This window comes from Girardinichthys multiradiatus, chromosome 6 (genome assembly GCF_021462225.1).
Source record: "Girardinichthys multiradiatus isolate DD_20200921_A chromosome 6, DD_fGirMul_XY1, whole genome shotgun sequence".
NCBI lineage: Eukaryota > Metazoa > Chordata > Actinopteri > Cyprinodontiformes > Goodeidae > Girardinichthys > Girardinichthys multiradiatus.
Window position 1 is genome coordinate 17,783,572 of NC_061799.1, and position 27,483 is coordinate 17,811,054.

The 27,483-nt window shown below is 39.4% G+C and overlaps 2 protein-coding genes across 4 annotated transcripts in view; one reads left to right on the top strand and one right to left on the bottom strand.

The window, feature by feature from the left end:
- clstn2a (calsyntenin 2a) overlaps positions 1 to 10,546 on the bottom strand; it is a 259,786-nt gene extending 249,240 nt beyond the window's left edge. The window contains exon 1 of the mRNA XM_047368733.1: positions 10,390 to 10,546. Within this exon, the coding sequence (XP_047224689.1) occupies positions 10,390 to 10,462 (73 nt within the window). The 5' untranslated portion in view covers positions 10,463 to 10,546. The remainder of the gene's footprint in view (positions 1 to 10,389) is intronic.
- A 2,358-nt stretch (positions 10,547 to 12,904) lies between these two features.
- On the top strand, positions 12,905 to 26,197 carry nmnat3 (nicotinamide nucleotide adenylyltransferase 3). 3 transcript variants are annotated; one of them, XM_047367023.1, is made up of 6 exons: positions 12,909 to 12,977; positions 13,394 to 13,590; positions 14,675 to 14,824; positions 18,400 to 18,583; positions 21,839 to 21,924; positions 23,677 to 26,197. In XM_047367023.1, the coding sequence occupies exons 3-6, from the start codon at positions 14,713 to 14,715 to the stop codon at positions 24,090 to 24,092; spliced, it is 798 nt and encodes a 265-aa protein (XP_047222979.1). In that variant the 5' UTR covers positions 12,909 to 12,977; positions 13,394 to 13,590; positions 14,675 to 14,712; the 3' UTR covers positions 24,093 to 26,197. The 3 variants fall into 3 exon arrangements, with proteins under 3 accessions (XP_047222978.1, XP_047222979.1, XP_047222977.1); XM_047367021.1 differs by having other exon boundaries at positions 13,394 to 13,545; XM_047367022.1 differs by lacking the exon at positions 13,394 to 13,590 and having other exon boundaries at positions 12,905 to 12,977.
- Positions 26,198 to 27,483: the final 1,286 nt, after the last annotated feature.

A 27,483-nucleotide genomic window follows, 5' to 3' on the forward strand; every position in this document is an offset into this window, starting at 1 on the left:
TTGCACAAATGTCTCTCTGTTTACTCTCAAAGTATTTGCTAAAAGTATTTATTTTTCAGTCCACACCAACTTGCTTGTAGGCAAATAATTAAATAACTTAAAAGCACTTCCTTTGGCACAGCTTAACCTGGCACCTGTGATGTTGCAGCAGTGTTTCACTTTAAACCTGCTCCTCCAATATTCCACAAAATAATAGGAAAATACAGGTTTTTTGTGGCTTCTACAAGATGGAGAAAGAGGCAATACATTTTTTTACATACAGCCATATGAAAGCATATTGTAATTCTTTGGACGGACCACAGCAGAGACCCACACAAGACAACTTGAAAGGAAGATGAAGGCAATGACTCAATCGAGTCCAGGGTAACATGAAAAGAGCTATGTGTGTGTGTGTGTGTGTATGTGTGTGTGAGTGGGTGTTTTTCTGTGTGTTTTTTTTTTCTATTATTGCTTTAGGTAGAGACAGAACACACGATTCAGTGCTAACACATTTTTTATTAGGTGTACAAATCCATGGCTGGATAATACGTTTGTTTTGGAGTCGTAATTAAAACAGTGCTCTGTGACGCCTGTCTTCATAACTTCAGGCTCTATCAGGAGTCACAACAGACCACAGCCTGTCGTTGTTCAAGAAAGACTTGCTATACAGGAAAAAAAATATAGCGCTACCTTGACACCAGTAAAAGTACAATATCACACTTCAATCTGTAACTGTGCAGCAAAGCACAGGAAACTTTGAAATTTGAATTTTTATCTGAAAGAAAAAACCTTTTCAGCAACATCAGGCCTCTACAGAACTTTATTATCAGTCAACCTCTTATATGTCCTTGAGTCTGTTTTTGCCGCACTGCATGCAGTGGAAATTGTCCTCTTTACTTTAAAATAAGTGGGAGAGAAGAAGCTACATCTTAAAAGTGGAATTACTCACTAACTGAAACGTTGTTGCAGAAGAAACCTGCATTAATCCCTCTATAGTCCTAGTAAAATTTTTTTATGATTTTAACTGTTTTTTGTGGATATTTTTGGTTTTGTTAATGCAAATGGCATAAAAAATATTGCCGTGGTGTACTTAAATTAAAACTGCAGGAATGCGGGGCGCAATGGTGGTGCATGTCTTCCCCCTCTCTCTTTCCAACCCATTTCTTATCAGCTGACTTTCAAAATAAAGGTCAATGGTGCCACGAAAAATAATAAACAAAAACAGCGGCAATGTTTCTTTAGAGCTGCACAATATATCAAATTGCAGTCATCCATGCAATATCAGTGTGTGCAGTTTTCTATCACAAAGGACTGCATGGCTGCAGTAGGTAGTTGGATATTAGATTTCAAGTGTCAGACATTCATGCTTTGCATATCAATAATACATTTTCCCAGTTGGATGGCTTATAACTGCCCTCAATAAACCCACCTTATGTATATCTTTAGTGACTGAGATGCAAAAGTTCTCTTGGTGGGAAAATTGTGTTGGGGAAAAAGTGAATAAATCATGCTTGCTATCATTGCTATTTTCAGCAATATCTCAATTATGTAACAAAAATAATCATTTGACATAGCGGCAGAGCGGACACCCTACATATGGAGGATGTTAGTCCTCGACGCAGCTGGCTTTGATTCCTGACCTCAGGACCCTCGCTGTCTGAAACACTGTGAATAAAGGCCAACCGTGCCAAAAAATCCTAAAACAATAATATTCACAGGTTTAGTCTGACTCCCATTTAAAAACATGTTTTAATACACTGCCATTCCAGGACCAAAAGCAAGGGACTGATATTATAGTTTTGATTATTTTTCATCTGGTGGAAATATTTTATCAATATATGGATCCAAAAATAAAGGCCTGCTAATCTGACTGTGTTTACACAGGTGTTAGCGATGCAAAATGCTGTTGACGCAGAAAGCTGAGGACAGACTTATGGCTAAAGCTACTGTCTGACATGCACAACTCAAGAGGGAGGTCACCTGCAGCTTCCGGGTTAGGAGACCGGCTGGCCCCACTCCTCAGGGCTAACATGCCCCTAATGCTCCCTTTTGCTCTAAGACGTATGGTCAAGTTCGGTGACCGGATACCGCGACTAACACACTGCCTGAGGAAACCAGACAAACTGCCCTTCATCTAAGACCAACCACCTATCACCTTCAACCCTGAGAAGCTGGCTGCTCTCTGCAGCAGCTTTCTCAATAAGATGTCTGCAACATGCTGGTCCTCTGGCTGGACGTAAGGCCCAAGCCAGAGTTAAAATGGCCGATGGCAAACCAGATTCTAGGTCCATCAGAAATAGTGACTCCAGAGGGCGCTGTTTGGAAGCTGTTCTGAAACACAGATAATCACATTTTCTGATAAGCTGTTATTACAAAATGTGACCACACTATAACTTCAAACTCCTTTACACTACACTGTAAACTATTTAGCACTAACATGAGAAGTGGAATTAAACACAGCTGTTCACATTTTCTGATAGCTGTTAACAAAACATGTCACCATACTAATATGGTCAAACTGACACCTAAAACTGTGGCAAGACTTCAAAAAGTGATGTTCACAGATCTTCACCATCTAGTCTGGCTGAGCTTGGAGCAGAGGAAAGTGACACATTTCAAATCTCCATATGTGCAAACCTGGTAAAGACATAGCTCAAAGGACTAGCAGCTGTACTGAAAGCAAAATGTCGTTCTACAAAGTCTCAAAAAGCTTTTTTATACAAAGGGTAAATTGCACACATGAAGACTCTATTAATCAGGTGACACTCAGATTATTATAGTGTTGTCAGAGTAAAGAGGGCTGAAAACAATTGCAAGCCATGGCTCTCAGATTTTAATAATAAATAAAAAAACACTCCACTTTGCAGTTGTGTGCTACTTTGTGTTTGCTTGTCATATAAAACCCAAACAAAATACATTGAAATCTGTAGTTTTAGTGTGAAATAATGTAAAAAACCGTATATGTGGGGTAGGAATACTTCTGTGAGTGGATAGAGCTGTAACACGAGCTCCCAGGAATAAAGAACAACAGCACATTCTGATGAATTTTCTGTCATGGAGAAAATACCGGAAAATGCTTGTGTAAGTTTTCAGTTATGATGTTAAACTGACAGAAACTGTATCTTTAAAACCAAAAGGACAAACTTTGAAAAAGAAAATCATCTTTTTTTGTGAATTCATAATCTATTTCTCCAGAAATTTATTTCTCTACTGCTCATTTCAGCTGACCAGATGGAGTTAATGATTAAGTTAATTGTATTTACATATAATATGAAAGCCATCTGCAGCTCTAATAGAAGACATAACATACATAAAATAGTTTAAAGCTCATCATAAGATTCAAAAATGAATGTTCCTTATATCAAAATCTGACTGTGAAAGTACTTTTATAATATATTTTAAATGCCTTGAATGTGCCAAACAAAGGTTTTACATTGAAATCAAGCTTCCTGACATGGAGGTGGTAATTAAACTGTGCATTTGTGACATGCAGAAAAACTAACAAAAAGACACGAGGAGACACACAAATCATCAAACATGGAACTGGCTCCTATGACTAGTATGAGGTACAAAAAGGTTCTGTTAGGAAACCTGTGTCCACATTTATAAATTGTAAATATTTTGAAGCAAATGCTTTTTTTGTCTCCCTTTTTACTTCCTTCCGGCAACATTACAGTGAGTAAATATGTAGATATACAGAGGGTAGTATCTTCAGTTTAGTAATTTAAAAGAACACAACTGTCTGAATTTGTGAATGTCGTTGTCTAAGTGGGATAACAAGAAGAGCCCATAAGGTTGACCCTCTGAAGTCAGCACTGCATTCAGTGTTTATCCACCACATATTGAGCAGTGTTAACCAGAAAGGCCTACTGAGGCTCTTAGACCAGCTGCTGTAGTCCTGGCTCACACACATTACCCTAAAAACAAACATCCCTCGCCCTGATAGAGAAACAAACACAGCAAACAGTGATATCACCTCACATAGCGATTCAGTTCAATCGTCTCCTCCAACTTACGCCTCATCACACGTATTCTAATTATCAGCACTGAGTAATTAACATCAAAATTAGAGCCCATATTTGCATATCTACCATCATTTGCATATATGCCCATGGGCAGAACATTCCTCCTCATGCTGGCACGAACCGGTACAAAGCACAATTATTTTTACAACGGTTATCTAAGTACTAGCAACCATAAAAAGCATTCCATATAGTGCAGTGAAAAGTATTTGCACCCTCAATGATTTTTTCTTTTATACTCATTTGTCACACTTTAGTTGGCTGGATTTTAACAATATTTATCAAAGGTTACCACACTAAATATAACAAATTGTTTTCAAATGATGATTTCATTTATTAGGAGAAAAAAGCTATCCAAACCAATCTGGAATTTTTCGGAAATAAAAGTAACTGGTCCCTAAACCTAATAACTGTTCACGCCAAACTTCACTGCCATCATGCATTTGTAATAATTGACAATGAGTCTTGTACATTACTGTGGAGGAATTTTTGGCCCACTCCTCTTTGCAGAATAGTTTTAATTCACCCATTTTGGAGGATGTTTGAACATTAATAGCCTGATTAAAGTTATGCATCATATTTGGATGTAAGTCCAGACTGTAACCGGGCCACTTCTGGGGTTTTTCTAAGCAATAAGAAGAGAAGTTGCTGTTGTGTTTTGTATTGTTGTCCTGCTGCACAATCCAAATGCACTTGAGTTTAACGTTCCAAACTGATCTCCTTACATTCTCCTTCAGGATTTTCTGGTAGAGAGCAGAAATCATAGTTCCCATCAGAAAGGGCGTGTGTACCAGATCCTGAAGCAGTCCTACACTAAAGGGACCCCACACCACCAAAGACATGTTTAAGTGCCAGTATAATGTCCTCTTTGTGAAACGCTGTGTTGTGTTGCCATATGTAACGGGCCACACACCTTCCAAAAGGTTCCTCTTTTTACTCGTCAATCAACAGCTTATTTTCCCAAAAGTCTTGGAGAACATCAAGATGTTTTTTTAGGCAAATGTGAAACGGGCCTTTGTGTTCTTTTTGGCCAGCAGTGTTTTTTCTTTGAAACTCTTTCATGGATGGCATTTTTGCCCAGGCTCTTATTGTTAAATCTTGAACACTGACCTTAACTGAGACAAGTGTGTTCTGCAGTGTTCCATGTTTTTTTCAATTTGTGGACAATGGCTTTCACTGTGATTCACTGAAGTCCGAACGCATTAGAACAGTATTGTAACCCTTTTTACACTAGTATACTGTACGTCAGTGCTTTTGACTCTTGTGCTTTTATATTTTACTTAAAGCAGTGCACGTAATGTGAGATCCTTTAGCCTACTTCAACCAACAGATCCTATTTCAATGATTTCACATTTCTATGGGCCAGACAGTTATCAGGCCTCAGTGTGGTTGGTGAAATTGAACCCAGACGTCCAAATGAATGTGATTATTCACAGTTAATTCAGGATTTAACAAGGGTGGAAGCTACTTTTTAACATAGAGCTAGCTTGAACTGGATACGCTTTTTCCCTTAAATAAAATCCTAATTTGAAAACATTTTGCATTTACATTAAATCAACTTAATTAAATCAACGACGTGATCTGAAACATTATAAGTGATCAAAAAGCAATAACAGCAGAAATCTATAAGGATGGTAATTCATCTTCACACCACCCTACTTTAAAGTTTAAAAGATGAGAATCGTAAAAATAAAGTAGGCTGGGATGGACATGCACAGACAAGCAAAAGCAGAAGATAAAGACACTGAGAATCTAGACAGCTTATAGGAGGACTGTATGGAAAGTTTGTAAGTGCGGTAGCCACAAAAGAATAACAATGCAACACTTAGAAAACAAGAAAGGCCAAAGTAAGATAGAGGCTATACCGCTGCCCCATTTATACATCTCACTTAAGCCCATAAACCTTTGGAGTAAAATCCATGACTGTGAAGAAAGAGACCAGCAGCAGTTCTTGAAATCAGGAGCAGGGCTGTTCAAGCATGGGGAAAAGAAGTGAGGAGCAGAGTGACAAAACATCTCTCTCTCTCTGTGTGGCATTTGCCCTCTGAATGGCATCAGCTCAGTGGAGCAGAACAGCCAAGAGTGATGCAGAGTCAAAGGAATAAAGAGGACGAGCCAGGCAGAAAAACACAACTGAGACAGCAGAGAGAAGAAAAAGAACGGGGAGGACATGAGTGACAGTAAAGAGGTGAGCAGGAACAGGACAAACAGAGAACTTCCCATCAGATACTGTTTCACCAGTCACTGCACAGAAGAGGAGAACCTGAGTTATGCTTCTGAGTTTCACATTGCTCTTACAACTTATGTCTTGGCATGGGTAACAACTGTATGGCTCTGTTGAAAAGGCACCAATAAATCTGATCTTGCTTTTTTTTGTGTACCTTTTTATTTCGGCACCCCTTAAACCCTCTCAGTCTGTGTTCTTTGGTACAAATGTACTCTGCTCTACTTCACAGTGTCTTATGTAAAGGTATTCAGCCAAAAGTCATATGTCTCATGCATACTGTATACTGTATTCTCCTGAGCTTGTAAAGCTTCCGAATAGAAAATCTGCACATACACAGAACATCAGCAATACCTGATGCAGCAGCCAAACATCCAGGAAGCACTCTGAGAAATTGATCTACATTTCGAAACAGGAAATGGCTTCACTTGACAACAAAACTTCTAATTAAGTGCTAGAGAATGACATAATCGCTTCCTGCACCACAGTTTGTCAGTTAAGATCAAGCTGACCGGGTCAAACAGGCAGGTAAAATCATGAATCATGCAAATACATTTGCAAGCATCTCCAAAGTAGTGTGGACACTAAACCAAGATTTATATGTTGTAATTTTGTGGAGCCACAATAGTCCTGAAACTGTGTTTCGAAAAAAGAACCTAATTATTCATATTATATTAGTTTTGGTTTCTTTTTATGTCCAATTATGATTTGTGAATGTTTACTAGGTTAGTTAATTGGTTATTTAATTAGACATTAAGATTAAACTGAGCAGAATATGGCATATTCGTAGCCGTAATGGCAACTAAATCTTATTCCATTTCAGTATACATACACTCACTGGTCACTTTATTAGGTACACCTTGCTAGTACCGGGTTGGACCCCCTTTTGCCTTCAGAACTGCCTTAATCCTTGGTGGCATAGATTCAACAAGGTACTGAAAACATTCCTCAGAGAGTTTGGTCCATATTGACATGATAGCATCACACAGATGCTGCAGATTGGTCGGCTGCACATCCATGATGAGAATCTCCCGTTCCACCACATCCCAAAGGTGCTCTATTGGATTGAGATCTGGTGACTGTGGAGGCCATTTGAGTCCAGTGAACTCATTGTCATGTTCAAGAAACCAGTCTGAGATGATTCAGGCTTTATGACATGGCGCGTTATCCTGCTGGAAGTAACCATCAGAAGATGGGTACAGTGTGGTCATAAAGGGATGGACATGGTCAGCAACAATACTCAGGTAGGCTGTGGCGTTGACATGATGCTCAATTGGTTCTGAGGGGCCCAAAGTGTGCCAAGAAAATATCCCCCACACCATTACACCACCAACACCAGCCTGAACCATTAATACAAGGCAGGATGGATCCATGCTTTCATGATGTTGACAGCAAATTCTGACCCTACCATCCGAATGTCGCAGCAGAAATTGAGACTCATCAGACCAGGCAACGTTTTTCCAATCTTCTATTGTCCAATTTTGGTGAGCCTGTGTGAATTGTAGCCCCAGTTTCCTGTTCTTAGCTGACAGAAGTAACACCTGGTGTGTTTTTCTGCTGCTGTAGCTCATCCGCCTCAAGGTTCAACGTGTTGTACATTCAGAGATGCTCTTCTGCATGCCTTGGTTGTAACGAGTGGTTATTTGAGTTACTGTTGCCTTTCTATCAGCTGGAACCAGTCTGGCCATTCTCCTCTGACCTCTGGCATCAACAAGGCATTTGCGGCCACAAAACTGCTGCTCACTGGATATTTGACCTTTTTCGGACCATTCTCTGTAAACCCTAGAGATGGTAGTGCGTGAAAATCCCAGTAGATCAGCAGTTTCTGAAATACTCAGACCAGCCTGTCTGGCACCAAAAACCATGCCACGTTCAAAGTCACTTAAATCACATTTCTTCCCCATTCTGATGCTCAGATTGAACTGCAGCATTTCGTCTTGACCATGTCTACATGCCTAAATGCATTGAGTTGCTGCCATGTGATTGGCTGATTAGAAATTTGCGTTAACGAGCAGTTGGACAGGTGTACCTAATAAAGTGGAAGGTGAGTGTATATATGCTTTCTGTAGTAATGCATTAAACAAACAAGAGCTGGTTGTAAAATTAGTCAGTGATGGTCAAACAGCGTGGATTGCTCTTAGAAGGTGATGCATAATAATGTCTGAAAAGACAACTATCTTTCCATACTATGTTTTCTTTTACCATGATTACTCAGACCTGAATATTACTTAAATCAAACTCCATACTTTTCAAGCCTTTTGCAGACTGTGTAGGAACCTCGCATGGAGTTATGGAAATCTGACTTTTTGCAAAAGGTATTAGTGACATGTGAGGAGGCATTAATTATGAAAACAAGAATCTATTTTAGCCAACACTGCATGTAGACCTTCTGTCATTAAAAGAGCTCAGTTGAATATGTTCATCACCTAAATGAGACGATGAAGTCTCCAAAGAAATGGACACTTCTCCAAGCGTAAAGCATACCTAGTTAGCCTTCTCACTGGCTCTTCACCATATGGAGGACTTTTATAAACAGCAAAAAATAAAGATACTGTTTGCTTTCACGCAGACAGCCATCCTGGTGCTCCTCCCTCTAGAGACCCAATTAATACCACTGTAAACCACCGCTTCCCTTCGCTGGCAACACCAGTCACCACAGTGTGGGTCATATGTGTGTACTTGTGAGAGAAAGACAGAAGATGCTGAAGATATGAGAATATCTCAGGGTAAGGATGTAATTACATACAGCATGGCTGCCTTCTCTGAACATCTTATCTATTATCATACACTGAAATCATCTTCAGATTGCTCTGCTACCAGCTACTCAAGATCAACATTAGAACAACTACAGGTTTATACTTAAGACGGAAAACATCGCAAAAGCACCCAAAGGCACACCACAATAAATGGCATAAAGCCTAGAGATTTCCAACAAGCAAATCATTATGAAATGTTTGGAAAGTGAAATTTGATAATAATCGTGTGTTCAAAAATGATACATTATTTAATCAGTTACTTTGAAGACAATAATTGTTTTTCAATCCCTGTCCTTGGTACTCACTGCCCTGCATGTTTTAGATATTAACCAGCTCCAACACACCCAATACAAGTTACTTCCTTAACAGGTCATCAGTTTCCACCTATCAATTTAAATTAAAACAGGGCAGAGAAAACATAACTTTTTTTAGGACCAAATATACAAGTTTCTTATTATTAAAGCTTTGCTCATTTTGATTTTCTTTTGTAAAATTAAATGTATACATTTTTTGTTAAGTTAAACAAGACGAAACAAGGCATGCCATTACTTTCCAACCTGGGCAAGGTTTGCTCATGTATGTGACACTTCACTCGGACTACATTCACAAGAATTCATTGTGTCACTTCACATAAATTAGATTTTTTAACTCATTCAGACAATTAAGTCTAAGACAATAACTCTAATCCATCAGGGTTTCCTGGGAAACGAAATAATGCTTAGCAGAATGTTTTATTTCTCACTGAAACAAATTTAAAATACTTGAGAGGTTAAGCCTTGAGTTTTCACTTTAAGTACAAATTAATGTTAATCATTTATCTGTTCATGTAGCTTTGTGCGAACATTAACATGTAAAAGTATATATGATACGGATAGATAGATAGATAGATAGATAGATAGATAGATAGATAGATAGATAGATAGATAGATAGATAGATAGATAGATAGATAGATAGATAGATAGATAGATAGATAGATAGATAGATAGATAGATAGATAGATAAAAAATGAAACCAAGAATTTATATATCAAACAAATAAGCAAACTGGAATAAATAAAATAAATAAATAAATAATACATCTCCATGTGGTTAACCGTATCTATCAAACCATAATAAACAGAGCCCCACTACAAATTACTACAACCTGCCCTAACGCCTTAACTTGAAGTGAGCATCTCCTCCATTGGGACACAAGATGGCTTATTAGCGAACCTCGAGTCAATAAAGGCGAGCACAACTGCTAGATATTCCGCACAACTTAACGAAAGTCCTCTTCTATTCTCAGATGAAATTCAACAAAGGCTGTCCCTCCAATTTCCAACTGGTATAACTCAAGCCTCCAAATTACAACTTCAATTTCAAACCTATGACGCCTATTTTCCCGTCTACTTTACTAACATGTTCTTACCTTTCCCGCCGAGGGCGCAGGAGAAGCCCGAGAGAAGCCAAAGCAGCGCAAACGGGACCCCGAGGATGTGCATGTTTTATGGAGCTAGGTGTGAGGTGTCTTCTCGTGCTCTCCTCTCCTCAAATCCTGGCGCACCTCCCGAGCGCGAGGCTCTTGTCAGCTGGCCGGTCGCGCGAGGGAATCTCGGCAGGTCGAGAGACCATCACTAGTAGCGCGAGGAAGGAGAGAGAGAGCCGCCGACGTCGACGCGTCGACAATCAATTGAAGTTAACCGATATAACCCTTCAAAATAAAACAAAAGGCGAGTGGCGTGCTTGTGTTTTTATACATCAAATAAGTGCGTTAATATACGGCTGTATAAACAAAAAGAAACCACTTTTACCACATATATAATGATTTCTAAGATTTAAACTGGCTACACAATTGAAGTTTACACATTGTGCAGTTTTATTTTGAAGAAAAACATTGTTGTTATTTGGGATATTGTGGCCTTTTTGGTGAGCTTGACGTTACTGTTAGAAAAGTAAAATGGTATAAAGCGACGAAAAGAATAAAATAATTATGACTTATGTTGAAAATTAAAATGTGAATAGTCATAGCCCCTTTTAAATATGCTGTTACAACAGCTATAGTCGTTCAATACCTACAGTGGCTCTCAACACCTAACACCCCTTGTAACTCTTTATGAGAAAAGTGAATCATTTCAATTTTTTTGTAATGTTTAATGTGACAATTATCCTGTGCAACTCAACAAAAACACACAAGATATTAGGGAAATATAAAAAATATAAAAAAGCACTATCGATCCAATACTTTGAAATACCTTTGATTTTGTTTCAGCATTGAACAATCAGTCTACTGTGGTAGTAATCCATCAATATATCACATTTTGACATAGCATTTTTTCGCCTACTCCAACATATCTTCTTCACAGCCCTCATCCATAACCACATACATTTTCATTTTTGTTTAGTACTTTATTGCAGATTTAAACATGTCAAAATTTTCAATCTTTGTCTGGTGTAGCTATGCTTTTGTTCATCAGGATTAACTTCAATTAAAAAAAAAATACGATTCCTCTTTACCTATAGCTTTATAGAAACCTGCACGTTTTACGTCAAAGCTGACTAATATTTGATACCACTCACACCTATTTTAATAAAACTCCAGTTCTTTCTAAAGAAAGTAACCTTACAGCTGCTGCTGCTGCTGCTGCTGCCACCATCCTGTGTTACTGTCAATTTTCTTGTGGTCCATTGGTGATGCACTGTGCTGTTTCTGTGTCAAACATACCTTTTGGAATTGTGGCCCAAAAGCTATAGTTTGGTTCCAAACTAATTTTCCTGACTGATACATTTTTACAATGCGACCCTCAGCCTAACTGCTAGATCCTTAGCTAGAGAATAGCAATGAGTAAATGCAAGGAAACTCTCAATAGGGCAGCACAACTTCAGGTTAATCAGATTCACTAGAAATGATGCCGGGGGGTACATTAAAAAAGACAGAAATTTGTTACAACAAAGTATTATTTTCAGGTTTTAGTGTAAACACTTCTGCATTTTATATTTTTCACCTTGACAGATTGTTTTCAGTTGAATTGTACCAAAATTAGGTAATATTAAAGGTGGAAAATGCTGTCTGCATTTATACATGTCTTACACCCACTTATGTCATCATTCATTGTTGATTTCAAGTGTTTCTGATTATTGCTTTACGGGACATTTTTTCTCTGTAATTTGTTGCATCAGAACCAGCATGATTTGATATTTTTCAGCTGTTTATTCCAAACAAGACTCTCTGATCACCGCAGCTTTACTCCCCCTCAAAAAACATCCAGTGCTAAATTTCCCCCTGTAGCAGAATCACTGCTTTTCTCAGATGGGTGTGTGCTCTGCAGTAATTCCCCTATGCTTCTTCTACTGAATATAGGTGTGCATTCTGAGGATTAGAGAGAGGAGAAGACCTCAAGTGATTTAAGTGGATAACAGAGATGCAGAGCATAAACACAGCAGCAGATACAAAGATAGAATAGATAGAATAGAAGTAAAGGTCAAATATTATTATTCTTATTATTTTAAGAGAAAAATCATACACTATTCATACACAACAATACTTACATTAATGCAAAGAATAACAGCTGAATCTACTGAAGTCTGTGTATTTGCTTTGCTGGGAGTGGTGGCGACACAAAATAATATTATAAACACTTTAATTCTTCCAAATGGTGCATTTCCTACACCTACAGATAATTCTCTGAGGATGCACAAACTTAAAATGTCACACACATTAATTCTACACTGTAGCAAAGGTTAATTTAAAACAACGGGAATATGTTTAGTTTATGGGGTAAAAATGTTCAGAAAACTATTTCCAACCTAAAAATTGTCTTCTACAGTGAGTATAGAGTAGTTTATGGCAACATCACACTTCAAAACCCTGGACAGTTCCTTAATTTAGTTCTTGTTTAACCTTTCGCCACAAGGGGTCGCACTTTCACCTGTTTTAAGCAGCGGAACCTTCAATCATTCACCTCACAAAGCAGGGGAGTTGAATAATTGTAACACGCCGACCAAATGTGAAAAGTGAAGGTAATAAACGGATGAAGGCTTTTTGCTATGATGTGATGTGTGGGTTGACATATAAAATACTTCTGTATTTTATTCTTACAGTGTTTAAAATCTCGCAATGCCACGTAGCGCAGTGTTCGGACAGCTAAGCTAGTTAATGTTTACTGTCAGCTCAATGTCAAACCGCTGTTTCTCAGAGGGTTTTGTTTTATTTTTATTACTTTATAATTATGTTAAATAAATCTCAGTAAGGACGACTGTATGGCGTGGTTGTACGTAATAACCTTTCATTGTGTATACATGATATTTTTGCTCTAGAAAACAAATTTGTAAATGTTATGTATATTTTATTGAAAGCGCTGTACAGATCTTCAGTGCTTCAGGAGCCATCGTGCACAGACTTATCCAGATCATGGTCTACAAATGTCATATTTCAGGTGTTAGGCTAGTCCTGAACCAGAGACAAAGATCCTGAGCGTCTTACACGGCTATGGAAAGAAGTGTTTATCGTTGGTCCAGAGTCCTCGTTTCAGAAATTAAGGATCCCGATTGGAAGACGAGTGTAGAGGTCCAGTGGAAAGTTTCCAAAGTTAGTGAAGAGCACTTCATCTTCCTCTCTGCTGCCAAGGGTTAGGTAGATGCTGTCGACTTGTCTCCTCTACCTCGCTTTCACCCTCTAAACATTAAAATACTTTTAAAACACATAAAGCTTTTAAATAAAGTGTGACACACACTTGATGGGTCCGTTTTAACATTTAACACTACCTTTTTTTTCTCATGTTAAGGAATTCATTTATTTATATTTTATTTGCACATTTTGTCCTTCCTTGGATGTATTTCCTTTACATTGTTTTAAGACCTAATATTTAGTATATTTATTTGAAAAAAGTGAACAAGAAAAGTTAATAATGAAATTCCTTTTTAATGTTGACCCCAGTTTTGACAACTAAGGGGTTAATTGTGAGGTAGAGAACAGATTTCATAGTTTTATGAATTACACCATGTCATCCAGGTTTTCTGAATTATCAAAGTAGCCCCAGACCATCACCGTTCGATTCTTAGGGTCCTTCTGGTTGGTTGGCTACTTCTGTGAAGGGAAGGTCCAGCACTCTTCCATTTATGAATAATGAGTCTCATATAATCACACAAGCCCCAACGCCTTTATTTGGCGTTCTAACCCTTTCTTGAATGATCACTTTGCTTTTTGAGATCTTTTACCCTGCTTCATGTTGTCTCACAGGTTCTATTAGGATGATGTTTTTTCACAGGTTGGTTTCTAGAGTGTTTTTATTTAAATGATCCAAATCATCATTTGAAAACAGTTTTTTATTTATTTACTCAGGGTATCTTTATCTGATCTTAAAACTCGTTGGATGATCTGAAACATTTAAGTGAAAAATAAAGCAAAAACAGAGACACAGCTCTGTACCTCTAAAGACTGCATCTAGTTTATTTTCTAAGTCTGTTTGTTTTTGCTGAAAGTTATTTTTATAAAGATAGAGGCCCTCTTCTGGAGATATTTATTTATTTTTCTGTCTGAATGCTTGAGATCCTGCTTCAAAATGACCAGAGAATCAAATTATCATAGGTGCAGTATCTACATAGAAACATTGTATGTATTCTCTTTGACTATAACTTATGTTGTTGGAAATTTTTTTTACTTGCTCTCAGATTTATTGACAATATTTACTTAACGCCTTCTTCTGCTTTCCTCTCAGGTTACTTTGAGGCCCACAGTGTGAGAGATTCGACCACGATGGCCCCATGCCGTGTTCCACTTGTTTTATTAGCCTGTGGCTCTTTTAATCCAATCACCAATCAGCACATGAGGCTGTTTGAGCTGGCCAGGGACCACATGCAAAGCACAGGTCAGATCCGAACATAACAGACGTAATGTCTGCTAAATGTGTTTTTGTTTGGCTTTAAAGATATCCTCTTAGCGTCAGAGGACCTAGATCATTAGATTGACATTGATCAAATAACTGTAATGTGATTTAGACGTGTGCAGCTCAGCAGAACTTTTCAGACAGTGCTTATTATTCTGTCCAAAATAGTTATCTAAAGTTGTTTAAACCTAAACCTCTTTCTCTGCTAAATACACCAAATGAGGTGAAGCAACAATAGTTTCTAAAAGGGTTGAGAAAAATGAAACAAGGCAAAGAAATTGGTAAATAAGAATAATATAAACTGATTTATGGTTTAAGGTTATGTTCTGTACCTCAAGTAACTGGTCCAAATCTTCTGCTTCCCACAAGCTGGCAAGAAGCACTTCAGATCTTACAGAAAGGCATCTCTCCATACAGTGCCTTAAAAAGTATTCACACCCCATTTTGTGTAGAGTTTATGTCATTAAGACCCAACATAAAGTAGTGGATAATTATGAACTGGAAGGAAAATGATATATAGTTTGCAAAGGTTTTTGCGAAGGAAAGAAAAAGTATGCCATGCATATGCACTCAGCTCCTTGCATTCAGAAGTCTCCCACTTAGTAAACAGGGTCTACCTGTGTGTAACTTAATAAATTAGTAAATACAGCAGGTGTAGCAAGGCCTCAGAGGTTCATTAGAGAAGTTAACAAACACTCCCGTTTGCTCCGGTTTTTTCTACTTTTGTTTTGCCCTTGTGTATAAAAATGTCCTTGTTAATAAAGACTGATTGATTAATTGATTGAATCAGGAATCAATAAAAACCTGAAAAGTGAGGGATGTAGTTGTATTCAGTCCCCGTTAGTCAAAACTTTGTAGAACCACCTTTCACCACCTGTCAGTTACAACTTCAAGACGTTTGTGTCTACCAGCTTGACGCATATATAGATTGACCCCTTTTTTACAAAATAGCTCAAGCGCAGTCTGACTGGATGGACAGCATCAATTTTCAAGTCTTTCCACAGAATCTCAATTGAATTGCACAGAAGCTGAGATATTCAGATGGAGCAAGGACCTGGCAAACCCGGCCGCCCCGCTGTGTTCCTAAGTGCACATTTTGCTGGTAAACTGAGCAAACTACGCAGTGGGTTTGCAGGGCACGTTGCTGTTTTTGAAGTGTAATAAAAAACATACAACTGTCGCAAAATTCTTTGGCTTTTGACATAGAGAGCATCTGCAAACATCCAGATGGTGTGTTTAGAACTGCAATCTAACAGCACAGTCAAGGCAAATTATGACTCTGTCAGTCAGTCATTTTCTACCACTTATTCCATAGTGGGTCACGGGGAAGATGGTGCCTATCTCCAGCAGTCTATGGGCGAGAGGCAGGGTACACCCTGGACAGGTCGCCAGTCTATCGCAGGGCAACACACAAACAACCATGCACACACTCATTCATTCACCTAAGGGCAATTTAGAGTTACCAATTAACCTAACTGGTATGTCTTTGGACTGTGGGAGGAAGCCGGAGTACCCAGTGAGAACCCACGCATGCACGGGGAGAACATGCAAACTCCATGCAGAAAGACCCCAGGCCGGGAATCGAACCCAGGACCGTTTTGCTGCAAGGCAACAGTGCTACCAACTGCGCCACCATGCAGTTACGGTTTATGACTCTGATTATGACAAATTATGACTATGATTATGGCCATGCACAGTTTTTCCCCAGCATCCTTGAAACACCCCTCCTTGAACCGCCACCTTAACGTGGTGGAGGGGTTTGAGTGCTCGAATTATCCTAGAGGCTATGTTGTCTGGGGCTTAAATGCCCCTGGTAGGGTCTCCCATGGCAAACAGGCTCTAGGTGACGGGTCAGACAAAGAGGTTCAAGAACCCCTCATGATGACTACAAAATCTCTGCAGGGTGCTCGAGGGTTCATGGGAGTTTGCCCAACCGGTCCACATGTGTTTTGTGGACCTGGAGAAAGCATTCGACTGTGTCCCTCGTGATGCCCTGTGGGGGGTGCTCCAGGAGTATGGAATCGGGGGCCCTTTATTAGGGGCCATCCAGTCCCTGTACGAGCGGAGCAGGAGTTTGGTCCGCATTGCCGGCACCAAGTCGGACCTGTTCCCAGTGCATGTTGGACTCCGGCAGGGCTGCCCTTTATCACCGGTCCTGTTCATAACTTTTATGGACAGGATTTCCAGACGCAGCCAAGGGCCAGAAGGGGTCTGGTTTGGGGACCAGTGGATTTCGTCTCTTCTTTTTGCAGATGACGTGGTCCTGCTGGCCCCCTCTAGCCAAGACCTACAGTATGCGCTGTGGCGGTTCGCAGCCGAGTGTGAAGCGGCTGGGATGAAGATCAGCTCCTCCAAGTCAGAGGCCATGGTTCTCAACCGGAAAAGGGTGGCTTGTCCTCTTCAGGTTGAAGGGGAGTTCCTGCCTCAAGTGGAGGAGTTCAAGTATCTCGGGGTCTTGTTCACGAGTGAGGGAAGAATGGAGCAGGAGATCGACAGACGGATCGCAGTAATGGGGGCGCTGTGCCGGTCCGTTGTGGTGAAGAGAGAGCTGAGCTGAAAAGCAAAGCTCTCAATTTACTGGTCGGTCTACGTTCCTACCCTCACCTATGGCCATGAACTTTGGGTCATGACCGAAAGAACGAGATCTCGGATATAAGCGGCTGAAATGAGCTTCCTCTGTAGGGTGGCCGGGCACTCCCTTAGAGATAGGGTGAGGAGCTCGGCCATCCGGGAGGGGCTCGGAGTAGAGCCGCTGCTCCTCCACATCGAGAGGAGCCAGTTGAGGTGGCTCGGGCATCTATACCGGATGCCTCCTGGACGCCTTCCTCGGAAGGTGTTCCAGGCACGTCCCACCGGGAGGAGGCCCAGGGGACGACCCAGGACACGCTGGAGGGACTATGTCTCTCGGCTGGCCTGGGAACGCCTTGGGCTCCACCCGGAGGAGCTGGAGGAGGTGTCTGGAGAGAGGGACGTCTGGGCGTCTCTGCTGAGTCTGCTGCCCCCGCGACTCGGTCCCGGATAAGCGGAAGATGACAAGTACGAGTATGATCCTTGAAACAATGCCCCAGCAGTGTTTCGACTCCAATCTGCTGGAGTGCTTTACATATTTGGTAGCTACAAAACTGTGTATAAACAACTGTTCTCAAGGATAAGGATGGTCAAGGCAGCGCACTGAAGCCAACTTAATGGCTTAAAGTTTCCACATGTCAAAACCTAACACCACAGATTAACAATGATCTTACCAAGAACCCGTGCAAAGTATGGCATAATGAACAAATAAAACAAAATATGTTTGAGTTCTGTTACCGCCATTCAAGAGTCATCTCCAGAAAATTCATTTATTGTGTAATCTGCTTGTGCTGGAAAATAACCCTTGACAGCATTCACATATATATTTCTGATTAAAACGTGGCAGTTATAATGAAAGCAAGTCGTATTTAAATGTCAGATCTGATGAAATATTCAGGATGCCACCTCGTAATCTCCATGAATAATGTTCTTTTTCTTTATTGACTGTCTTGACCTGGAAAAACATCTTTAATAATCTCTCTCCTCAGGCCAGTACAAGGTGGTGGGGGGCATTGTGTCTCCAGTGAGTGACGGATATGGAAAGCAAGGTCTGGTCCCTGCAAAGCATCGCATTTCTATGGCAAAGCTGGCCCTTCAGAGCTCTAAATGGGTCACAGTTGATGAATGGGAGAGCCAGCAGCCAGACTGGACGGAGACGGTGGTCACCATGAGGTATAAAACACATTTACTGTGAGGTTTAAAGTTGCCATGTTTGAAAAACAGGCTTCCCAGGCTGAGACGTAAAAAGTGCAATTTGCTGTGGATATAACATGCTCTGCAGTGATTAATAACAGGATGAGCTTCAAGGCTAAAGTTTATACTGTCACGATACAGTGTAGGTACATTATTCAAATGTAGAATTAAACAGCAGGAGGCAGCTGGATGGATAATTGAAAGAGATATAAAGAAGCAAAAATTAGAAGCATTGCAGCAAAGGGTAATAAGAACAAACTGAATTTTATACAATAAAAGTAAAGAAATGAAATAATGCACTGAACTGGCTTCAGTTGAAACCAAAATGGGCTATGCATCAACTAAAAAAGAAAAGAAATACTAAAGTTAACAGCAACATGTATCTATCAGAAAGAGAGGAGCTTAAGTACTGCTGGGGATAATGAGGTGAGTGGATAAAAGTAAGTAAATGAGTTCCAGGGAACATGCGTTACTGGGGACAGGATGAGGGTAACTGAGGACAAGGCAAACTGACGGGCATCAGAGAAAACGTAACTCAGAGGCTGGAGCCAAAAGAAACATACAGTACCAGTCAAATGTTTAGACACATCTTTGTCACTTAATTTCTTTTGCTTATTTTTATTACTTCCCACATAGTAGATATTGTACATAGTGAAGACTTCAAAACTATGAATCAAAGGTATATTTTAGATTCCTCTAAAAGCTGTCCTTTGCTTTTATCACTGCTTTGCACACTCCTGGCATTCCCTGAATGAGCTTCATGAGGTAATCACCTAGAAATGGTTTTCCAACAGTCTAGAAGGAGTTCCCAGAGGTAGGAATACAAATAAAGTCAAGCCATTGAATGGAAAGGGGTGTCCAAACTTTTGACTGTTAGTGTATATTTGTTCTTTCAAGAGAGCCCATGAAGGAAAGGTGAACTAGGAAACAAAATCTGCTGAAACAAAATAGATGGTTTTTACTTAATATTGTAAGTACGTTGTGAATACAGAGTCAACTTCCAGAGAAACCCTTCTCTGGAAGTTAACCCTCCATGAGCGGCCATCTGCCGGGACCAACAGAGGACTGAGATGACAGAGCAGCTACACAAACGCTACAGAAGCACTGGTCCAGAAGTGCTTTCTGCTGGAAGGGTAGACTGAGATTACAGAGTTCATGGCAGCCGTAGCTTCATTAGTGGCTTCATATTGGAGAGAAACTGAAAAATGTGGTGTGTGTTTTCAGATTTTGTCCTATTACAACCACAAACCTCGATATTTTTAGCTGGTATTTTATGTGAAGATGTGAAGTTAATTGGAGTTAAATACAGACTTAGAGGAAAATCTGTTAAAGGTTGCAAACATCTTGGGATTATAGGAGAATAACCTTCCAGCAGGACAATGGCCCTAAACGTACAGGCAGAGCTACGAAGGATTGGTTTAGATCAAACATATGACTGTGTTAGAATGATCAATTCAAAGTCCAGACCTAAATCTATGTGAGAATCTGTGGCAAGACTTGGAAACTATTGTTCACACAAAGTCTACATCCAGTTTAACTGAGCTTGAACTATCTTCCATTAGGGAATGGACAAATTATTCAGGTTCTAGCTGGAGAAAGCTGGTAAAGATATAAATAGAATAGAAAGAAATTCCCCGAAAGACTTGCTGTTCAAGCTTTTTTTAGCTTTATTATTAAAAAATTTTATACAATTCACAGTAACCTTGTTATGGTGTAGTACATAAATGCAGATAAAATATAATGAATTGTGTGGTCAAACCCTTGGTTTAATAATGATTTTACAGGGCAGCGCTCATGTGCAAGTCCTTGTATATGAGACAGTATTTAAACAGAAACATATAATTCATTCAAGTATATTCTCCGTTTGATCACATATTTTAAGTCACATTTTAATTTAGAAGCAGCTGTTATAGTTTTACAGCAATTCTAATGTGGTTTTTCAGGGAGGTACTACTAGCCCTTTACCACGAGAGCTTCAGGAGATTTTTCACTACTTTCACTGATCCTAAATTGCATGTTTTTTGTCTGAATGGCCGCTAGACTGAACTTGATTTCTAATGGGGTGAAAACAAGGTCGCAGGCTGTAAAATTCATTGAATAAATAGGTAGAGTACAGAGGCAAAGGTCTGTATGAAGCCATAAGAGGAAAAAAGCACCTTCAAAACTACTAAATTGGTTATCTTGGATGTTTAAGCAGTCTTTCTTTTTCAGATGGGGCTCTTTATTCCCATGAAGATTTCACTTATGTGGGGGAAAAGCTATCCACTAACCACACCCAGGTCTAATTGCTGCCAGATCTGTAGAATTAAGAAATCCATTAAAAGGGACCCATATAAGCACATGAAGTAGGCCAAAATGTCACGATAAACAACACATTTTGCTCTGATCTAAATAAATTCACGAACAGGTAATTAACAATGAATGCTACTGTCATTTGTCAGTCAGGAAAGGGTGACAAACACTTTCTAAGGCTTTGGGACTCTAGTTAATTACAGTAAGAGCCATTATTTACAAACGGAGAAAAGTGGAACAGTGGTGAACCTTCCAAGGAGTGGGCATCCTATGGGATTTACTACCAAGAGTACATCAAGGACATACATCTGATTGAGATGCTGTGGTATGAACTTACACAGGATGGTTGTCCTTAACAACTCTTTATATGCAACAGAATTAAAACAATTCTGCAAAGAAGATTGTGCTTCCTTACAATAATGTAAACGAGTCCTTTTCCCAAACGCATGACAGCAGATGTTGCTGCCAAGGGTGACGCAACCATTTATTGGGTTTAGGGGGCAATTACATTAGGGCAGGTTGGTTCGGACAGATTTTTTTTTTACTTAATTTTGTATTTGGTCAGGTTGTCTTTGTCTGATATTAAAATGTATTTAATACTCTGAAAGGTTCAAGTGTGACAATAAAGCAAAGAAAGGAAGACAGAATGGGGGGAGATACTTTACACAGCACCTTATGTCTCTGGACCTTCGCTAGAAGAATCTAGTTGTATTATTCATTTTCACCATCATCCTTCTGGCTGATTGCACCAGGCTTTTTGTCCCTGTTTCCCACTTTTCGCAAGTCCCATCATGAGTGGACCCCACACTCCGCTACCAACTGCTGGTCTATACGCTGTGTTTGCGCTGCATGTGCGCTTATCAAAGCTAATCTACTTTTTCATTAATCCTAGCAAGTTCCTGTGCTAGTAAATGGTATTTTAATTTCTTTTCTTCTCATTAGGTATCATTATGGGCGGATTTTGGAAGAATATGAGCAGAGCACAGGAATGCACAGTAAACCCAGTGGAAACTCTGCTCTCCCCTCAAGTAAGACTCATTAAATCATTGGGAACATGTCTAAATAAATGCCTTTCAACATTTGGCTTTAGCTGTAAAAAATGAAATTTATCAGATTCCACGGGTCATGCTTAAAGGTCAGTCCAATGGACTCAAACCCATGACAGCTGGGTCGCGCCCTCTACCCCCTGTGCCTCTGTCAAACCCAGAAACAGTTGTTTTTAACCAAGTCATTGGTGGCATAGTTATTGAAACCACTAATAATGCCCTCAAAATAAATGGAAGTAATAGTTTTTTTTTAAATTTATACTTACTTTTTTTTTTAATTGATCAAAGTTTCTACAAACTTCTAATTAGGAGATCATGACTTTCCATTTTTCTGGGGTTTACATACTGTGGTAAATTTCATTTAGCCTCTGGTCACTAGACTGGATGAGGACCCACATTTATCCTGCCAACACACACAGTGAGCAAGAGGAGAAGCAAGATAAATACTCCTGAGAGCAAGACTAGCATCTTGGGTGTCACTAAGTCTTTATGACATTCATTAGATGTTACAAGAAGCCAACCAGTTGTTAAGGTGTGGCACTAGGTGTAGGTGCTTTAAAAATATAAATCAAACTGCCAAGTCAACCCAGAAATGGTTAATTGGGCACAGAATCAGCCCTCCATCTTCTATCTCAAAACTAAATCTAAATCTTGTAGAAGACTGATAAAAAGAGTACTTATTACCAATGATCGTGGCACATGTTTGTAAGAAACACTACTTTACATTGGATTTCACCGCTTAATAATTGTACTGAAACAATAGGTTTGCTTTTTCCAAACATTTAGATCTGTGTTTTAAGAAAATTTCATCTCAACATGTTAATCTCTTGACATCATGGTTTGTATATCAGTCTCTATGTCTAAGTCTTTTTGTAACACAGGACTCCTGTAAACAGGCATCTTAAAGATAATGGATGGGAGTCGATGCACCAAATATTGTTACAAAGTGCAATATTCAGAGTATTTTGTCATTGTGTGTTGATGAAAGCAAAAAAAAAATTGTGCAGTTTCAAGAACTGGATTTGGGAACACTGTCAAGAATATAAACTGTAGTGGGTCAGGAAACAAGTAAGTTCTGATAATAATAAAAAAACTTCACTCTTTGTCCTATTCTGCTTTGCATTTCGTGAGTTTCAACACAGATATACTGTTTTAAATTAAATCATATTCCTACAATAATCAGTTGCTGTTATTTTCTTTTTCCTTCACCTTTCTTAGTATCTAATCTCTAAAACTTGTAAAAAACGTTTGAGTTTCAGCTGTGTGTTATCATTTGCCGAAGAAAGAATCCAAACCAGCATGAGCTGTCAGTCATGCAGTTTTATGATACATTTCCTTTTACATATTTTCTAAAGTAGAAAAGATTTGAGAATTCGCCATCATTGCCATCCTAATGGCTCAGAAAAAGACCAAGGAAACCAATGTGAATTTACCAAACAACGCTTGCGTAGAAGTCATTTGTAGGAATCCACAGCTATCTACAGGATTATAATGAAAAAAACTGTACAGATGACTAATGGATTACCATGAAAGGATGGAAACAGGGTCTTAAGAGGTCTGAGATGAGAGGCATTCTGTTGTAATCAAATTAACTCCTTCATCAAATTACTGTGTGGCACATGTATTTGTGTAGAATGAATCAGATTCGGCATCAACTATAGGAAGCTTCACAATATTCACCAAGCTAGTTTGTTTCATACTGTAAGGTATTATATTGTTCACCTCTCCTCTCAGGTCCATCCCCCCAGCTAAAACTGCTGTGTGGAGCTGATTTCCTTTCCACCTTCAAGATCCCGGGCCTGTGGCTGGAAGACCACGTGGAGGAGTTAGTCAGGCATTTTGGCCTCATCTGCGTCAGTCGAGGGAGTCTGCAGCCCGAGCGAGCGGTGCACGAGTCAGACACCCTCTTCCGCCACAGGCAAAACATTTTCCTCGTGAGGGAGTGGGTAAGGAACGAGACAAGCGCAACAGAGGTCCGGCGGGCCCTGAGACGGGGTCTGAGCGTGAAATACCTTATCCCAGACTCTATGATAGAGTATATTCACCAGCACAACCTATACACAGAGGACAGCGAGAGGAGAAACGAGGGCACGGTGCTGAGACCGCTTATGAAGCAAGCACATCAGCCAATAAAGAGTCTGGATGACTGATAAACCAAATTATACTCCTTCTGCTGAAGGATCTGTTTACTTCTACTGGAGTTTAATGGGGAGCAGGTTTGCACAATGTGAAAATGTCTGCAATAACCACAGTTGACTGAATCAAATCATCTGAAATATCCCAGTTTCTTTTGATGCATGCTAATATGCTGCAAAAACTTATCTTCATGGTCACTTAATTTTTTTAAGGATTTGTGGTCCCAAGGATTTGTGATTTCCTTTCACTGTTCTTCCATTAAATGGAATAAAATCTTTATATATATATATATATATATATATATATATATATATAACAAAATGTCAAATTGTTCTAATAGAGTTGTGATTCAGTGGCAACATTTAAAATATAGAGTTCCAAATTAGGGTACACCCTGGACAACTCACCAGTCCATCACAGGGAGACACAGGACAGACAGCCAAGCACACACACACACACACTCATACCTAAGGGCAAGTTTGAGAAAGGAAGCCATAGTACCCAGAGAAAACCAACACATGCATGGAGAGAACATGCATCCTCCAGTAAATTGCCTTTCCAACAAAAAGGTGACTAGCTGGATTTAACAAATCAAACAGGCAAGAGGCTCTCATTGGGTAATTAGTGCATGGGCGATTACGTTTCAGGTAGCAACAAGTTATTGCACCCTAACTGATGCGGTGAGCAGCTCCTCATTGTTGAAGAGCATGAAGTGATGCCCCCATAATGCTTAGTGCTTACAGTACAGGCCTCCGGGGCTAGTGCTGTTATCTGGGGTTGTTGGAGTTGGTCAGGTCTAGGTTCTGCAACACTATGAGCCCAAAGAATGAGGTTGGCTGACTACCTGGACATACTGAATGACTGGGTTATTCCTTCAGTCTTCTTCCCTGATGACACGGTCATCTTCCAAGGTGACAATATCAGGATTCATCAGGCTCAAATTGTGCAGCAGTCTGACCCCCATCCTCTCTACAAGAGCTCAATGAAAAATATATCTATCTCTATAATGGAAATAAATGTTGTGTCATAGATGCTTATCAAAGCAATTTTGAGAACTTCCAATAAAAACTGAAACAAGTGAACCAAAAAAAAGTGCTAGTTGCTACTGAGAATGATACCAAACCCAAATCCACCATGCTTCAGTTAGAAGTTGGAAAACCAGTGAGATACGCCAGTTGAACTTGGTGACACACTGCAAGCTACCATTTGCAATACAGACTCATGAGTGTATTTCTTTGCAAAACTAAAAATCATGTTCAGTTGCAGAGGTAGAACAGATATTTAACTGTAAACAGAAAGAGGCTTTATCTGTCTAACTTTAGATTCATTTGAAACAATCTAACTTTTGAGTCAGCAAGTTTATATTTTATTGTGCTAATCATTTTACATTTGACTTACAAATGTAACAACAGCCTTAGAGCCCATAGCAAAACCATAGAAAACACACTCTGAAAGTCCTAGCTGAAAACCCAAACATACATTACTGTCACATTTTGAAGAAATATGTACTGGGAAAACTGGGAAAATACTATTAAACAGTGATTCTTGGCTAATGTAGAAGAACTTTTATGTTCTAGCCCCACTGCCAATGCAAGGGTTTGTAAAACAGAACCTAAACTGGTAAATTAGAGCACGCTCCTGGGGATATAGCACTATCCCATTTATAAATACTGAATAAAATGTGCAAGCTTCCACTCTTAGGTTATCTGGTAATTACTTGGAAAACCAAAGCTGCAATCACAACACTGCATAAATATGATGTTGAAATTATTGTTGTTTTATTATTTCGTTTGTTCATGTTTATGAGTGACCATTGACCTGTCCAAAGGACAAATGATGAAAATGAATCTCTTATTTATTCACATTTATTTAGCAAATGTTTATCGTTATACGTTGTTCCTGTTGTGAATTAATAAGCTTGAAACTTTACTGAGGCACAAATTATCAGAAGTGCATAAAAGTACTTCATTGCTGCAGCTATTATAAACACGCAGCAGCCATATTGGATTTTGCAGTCCTGGTTAATAAAAAGCCTCCGACTTTCCTGTTTAGAATTTCAACTTGTGTATTTTTCAGCTGGAACATTTAGACTTCTGATTAAAAACTAAATGAAAACGTCCAAGTCTTGTTGCATTACAGTTGAAACAGCCAGAAACCTCTGGCAGTACTTGGAGACATTAGTATTTACTGAGTATTATACAAGGATCCACAACCACTGGTCTAGCCATTTGTTTTTCTCCCTGTATATTTATTCATCATTCCCATGAAAGAGTTTATTTAACATTATTATTTTTAGGCACTAGTGGCCTTTATTTTTCATGTTTTTTCAAAAGTGAGTTGAGAGGAAAGAGGGTGGAGGACGAAAATGGGTCGGGACTCGACCCTGCAATAGACTGCATTAAGGTCGAAGGTCGACGTACATGGGTCGCACGCTGTACCCCTGCGCCACACCCCTAACAGATTTAGCATTTAAAAATGTTATATTTCAAAGTGATCTACCAGTAAAAATTATTTTCTTTCTCAAAACTAAATGGTTATAAGGTTGAAAAGCAATATTTGTCTGTTAGTGTTGCTTGTGGTCCTAAAATGCAGAAAAGACATAAGTATGTATTCTTTTCCAGGTTAGCAGCAGGCCACCAGTATGTTGTTTGCAGAACTGTCTTCTGTCCCTTTTCTCCTTCGAATTCCAGTGTTGGTGTCTATTCTCTGCAGCTCCTTCCAAACAGCAATGCATTCTGGACCCATTCAGTCTCCCCATTATCCTCCTCACTTTGTGTCTGGGAGGCCGATAATATTTTCACAGAAGGATTTGAAGTAATCCTGACAGTTGCTCAGCTACAGGAGGTGTTTTCTCACCAAGGCCCATGGCTGACATTGCTGCCACACTGCTGATGCTGGATGGCATTCTCTGAAAAGATGAGGATTTTCCCTGTGTGTGTGGATGTGTGTGTAGTTATGTTTTTGGCTGCAACTGAGCAGGCTCAAAAGAAAGATTATCAAATTAATTGAGTTATTTGTGACAGGCCTTTTGTGCCACATGTAATGGTTTAATTTAGCTCACTTAAAGCTCAGGTGATTTAGCTGTGCTGTCAATGTTCCTTTCTCTAGCCTGCAAGTCATTTGCACAGTACTATGCAAAGGTTTTCATCCCTTGAACTTGTCCTCATTTTCTATTGTTACAATAACAACTGTCAGATTTTTTAAAGGATTTTATGAGACAGGCCAATACAAATTAGTACATACTAGTGAGCATGTCCTTTCAAAATCTGACCATTATAGAAGAGTGGTGTAAAGAAAAAAAGCCCTGGCGGAAAGAAAACTAGATGATCTGCAAAATATGGCACACAGTAAAAATGTAAAACAAGGTGTTCCGCTCATATTAGTATGGAAAAGTACTTTCAGGCT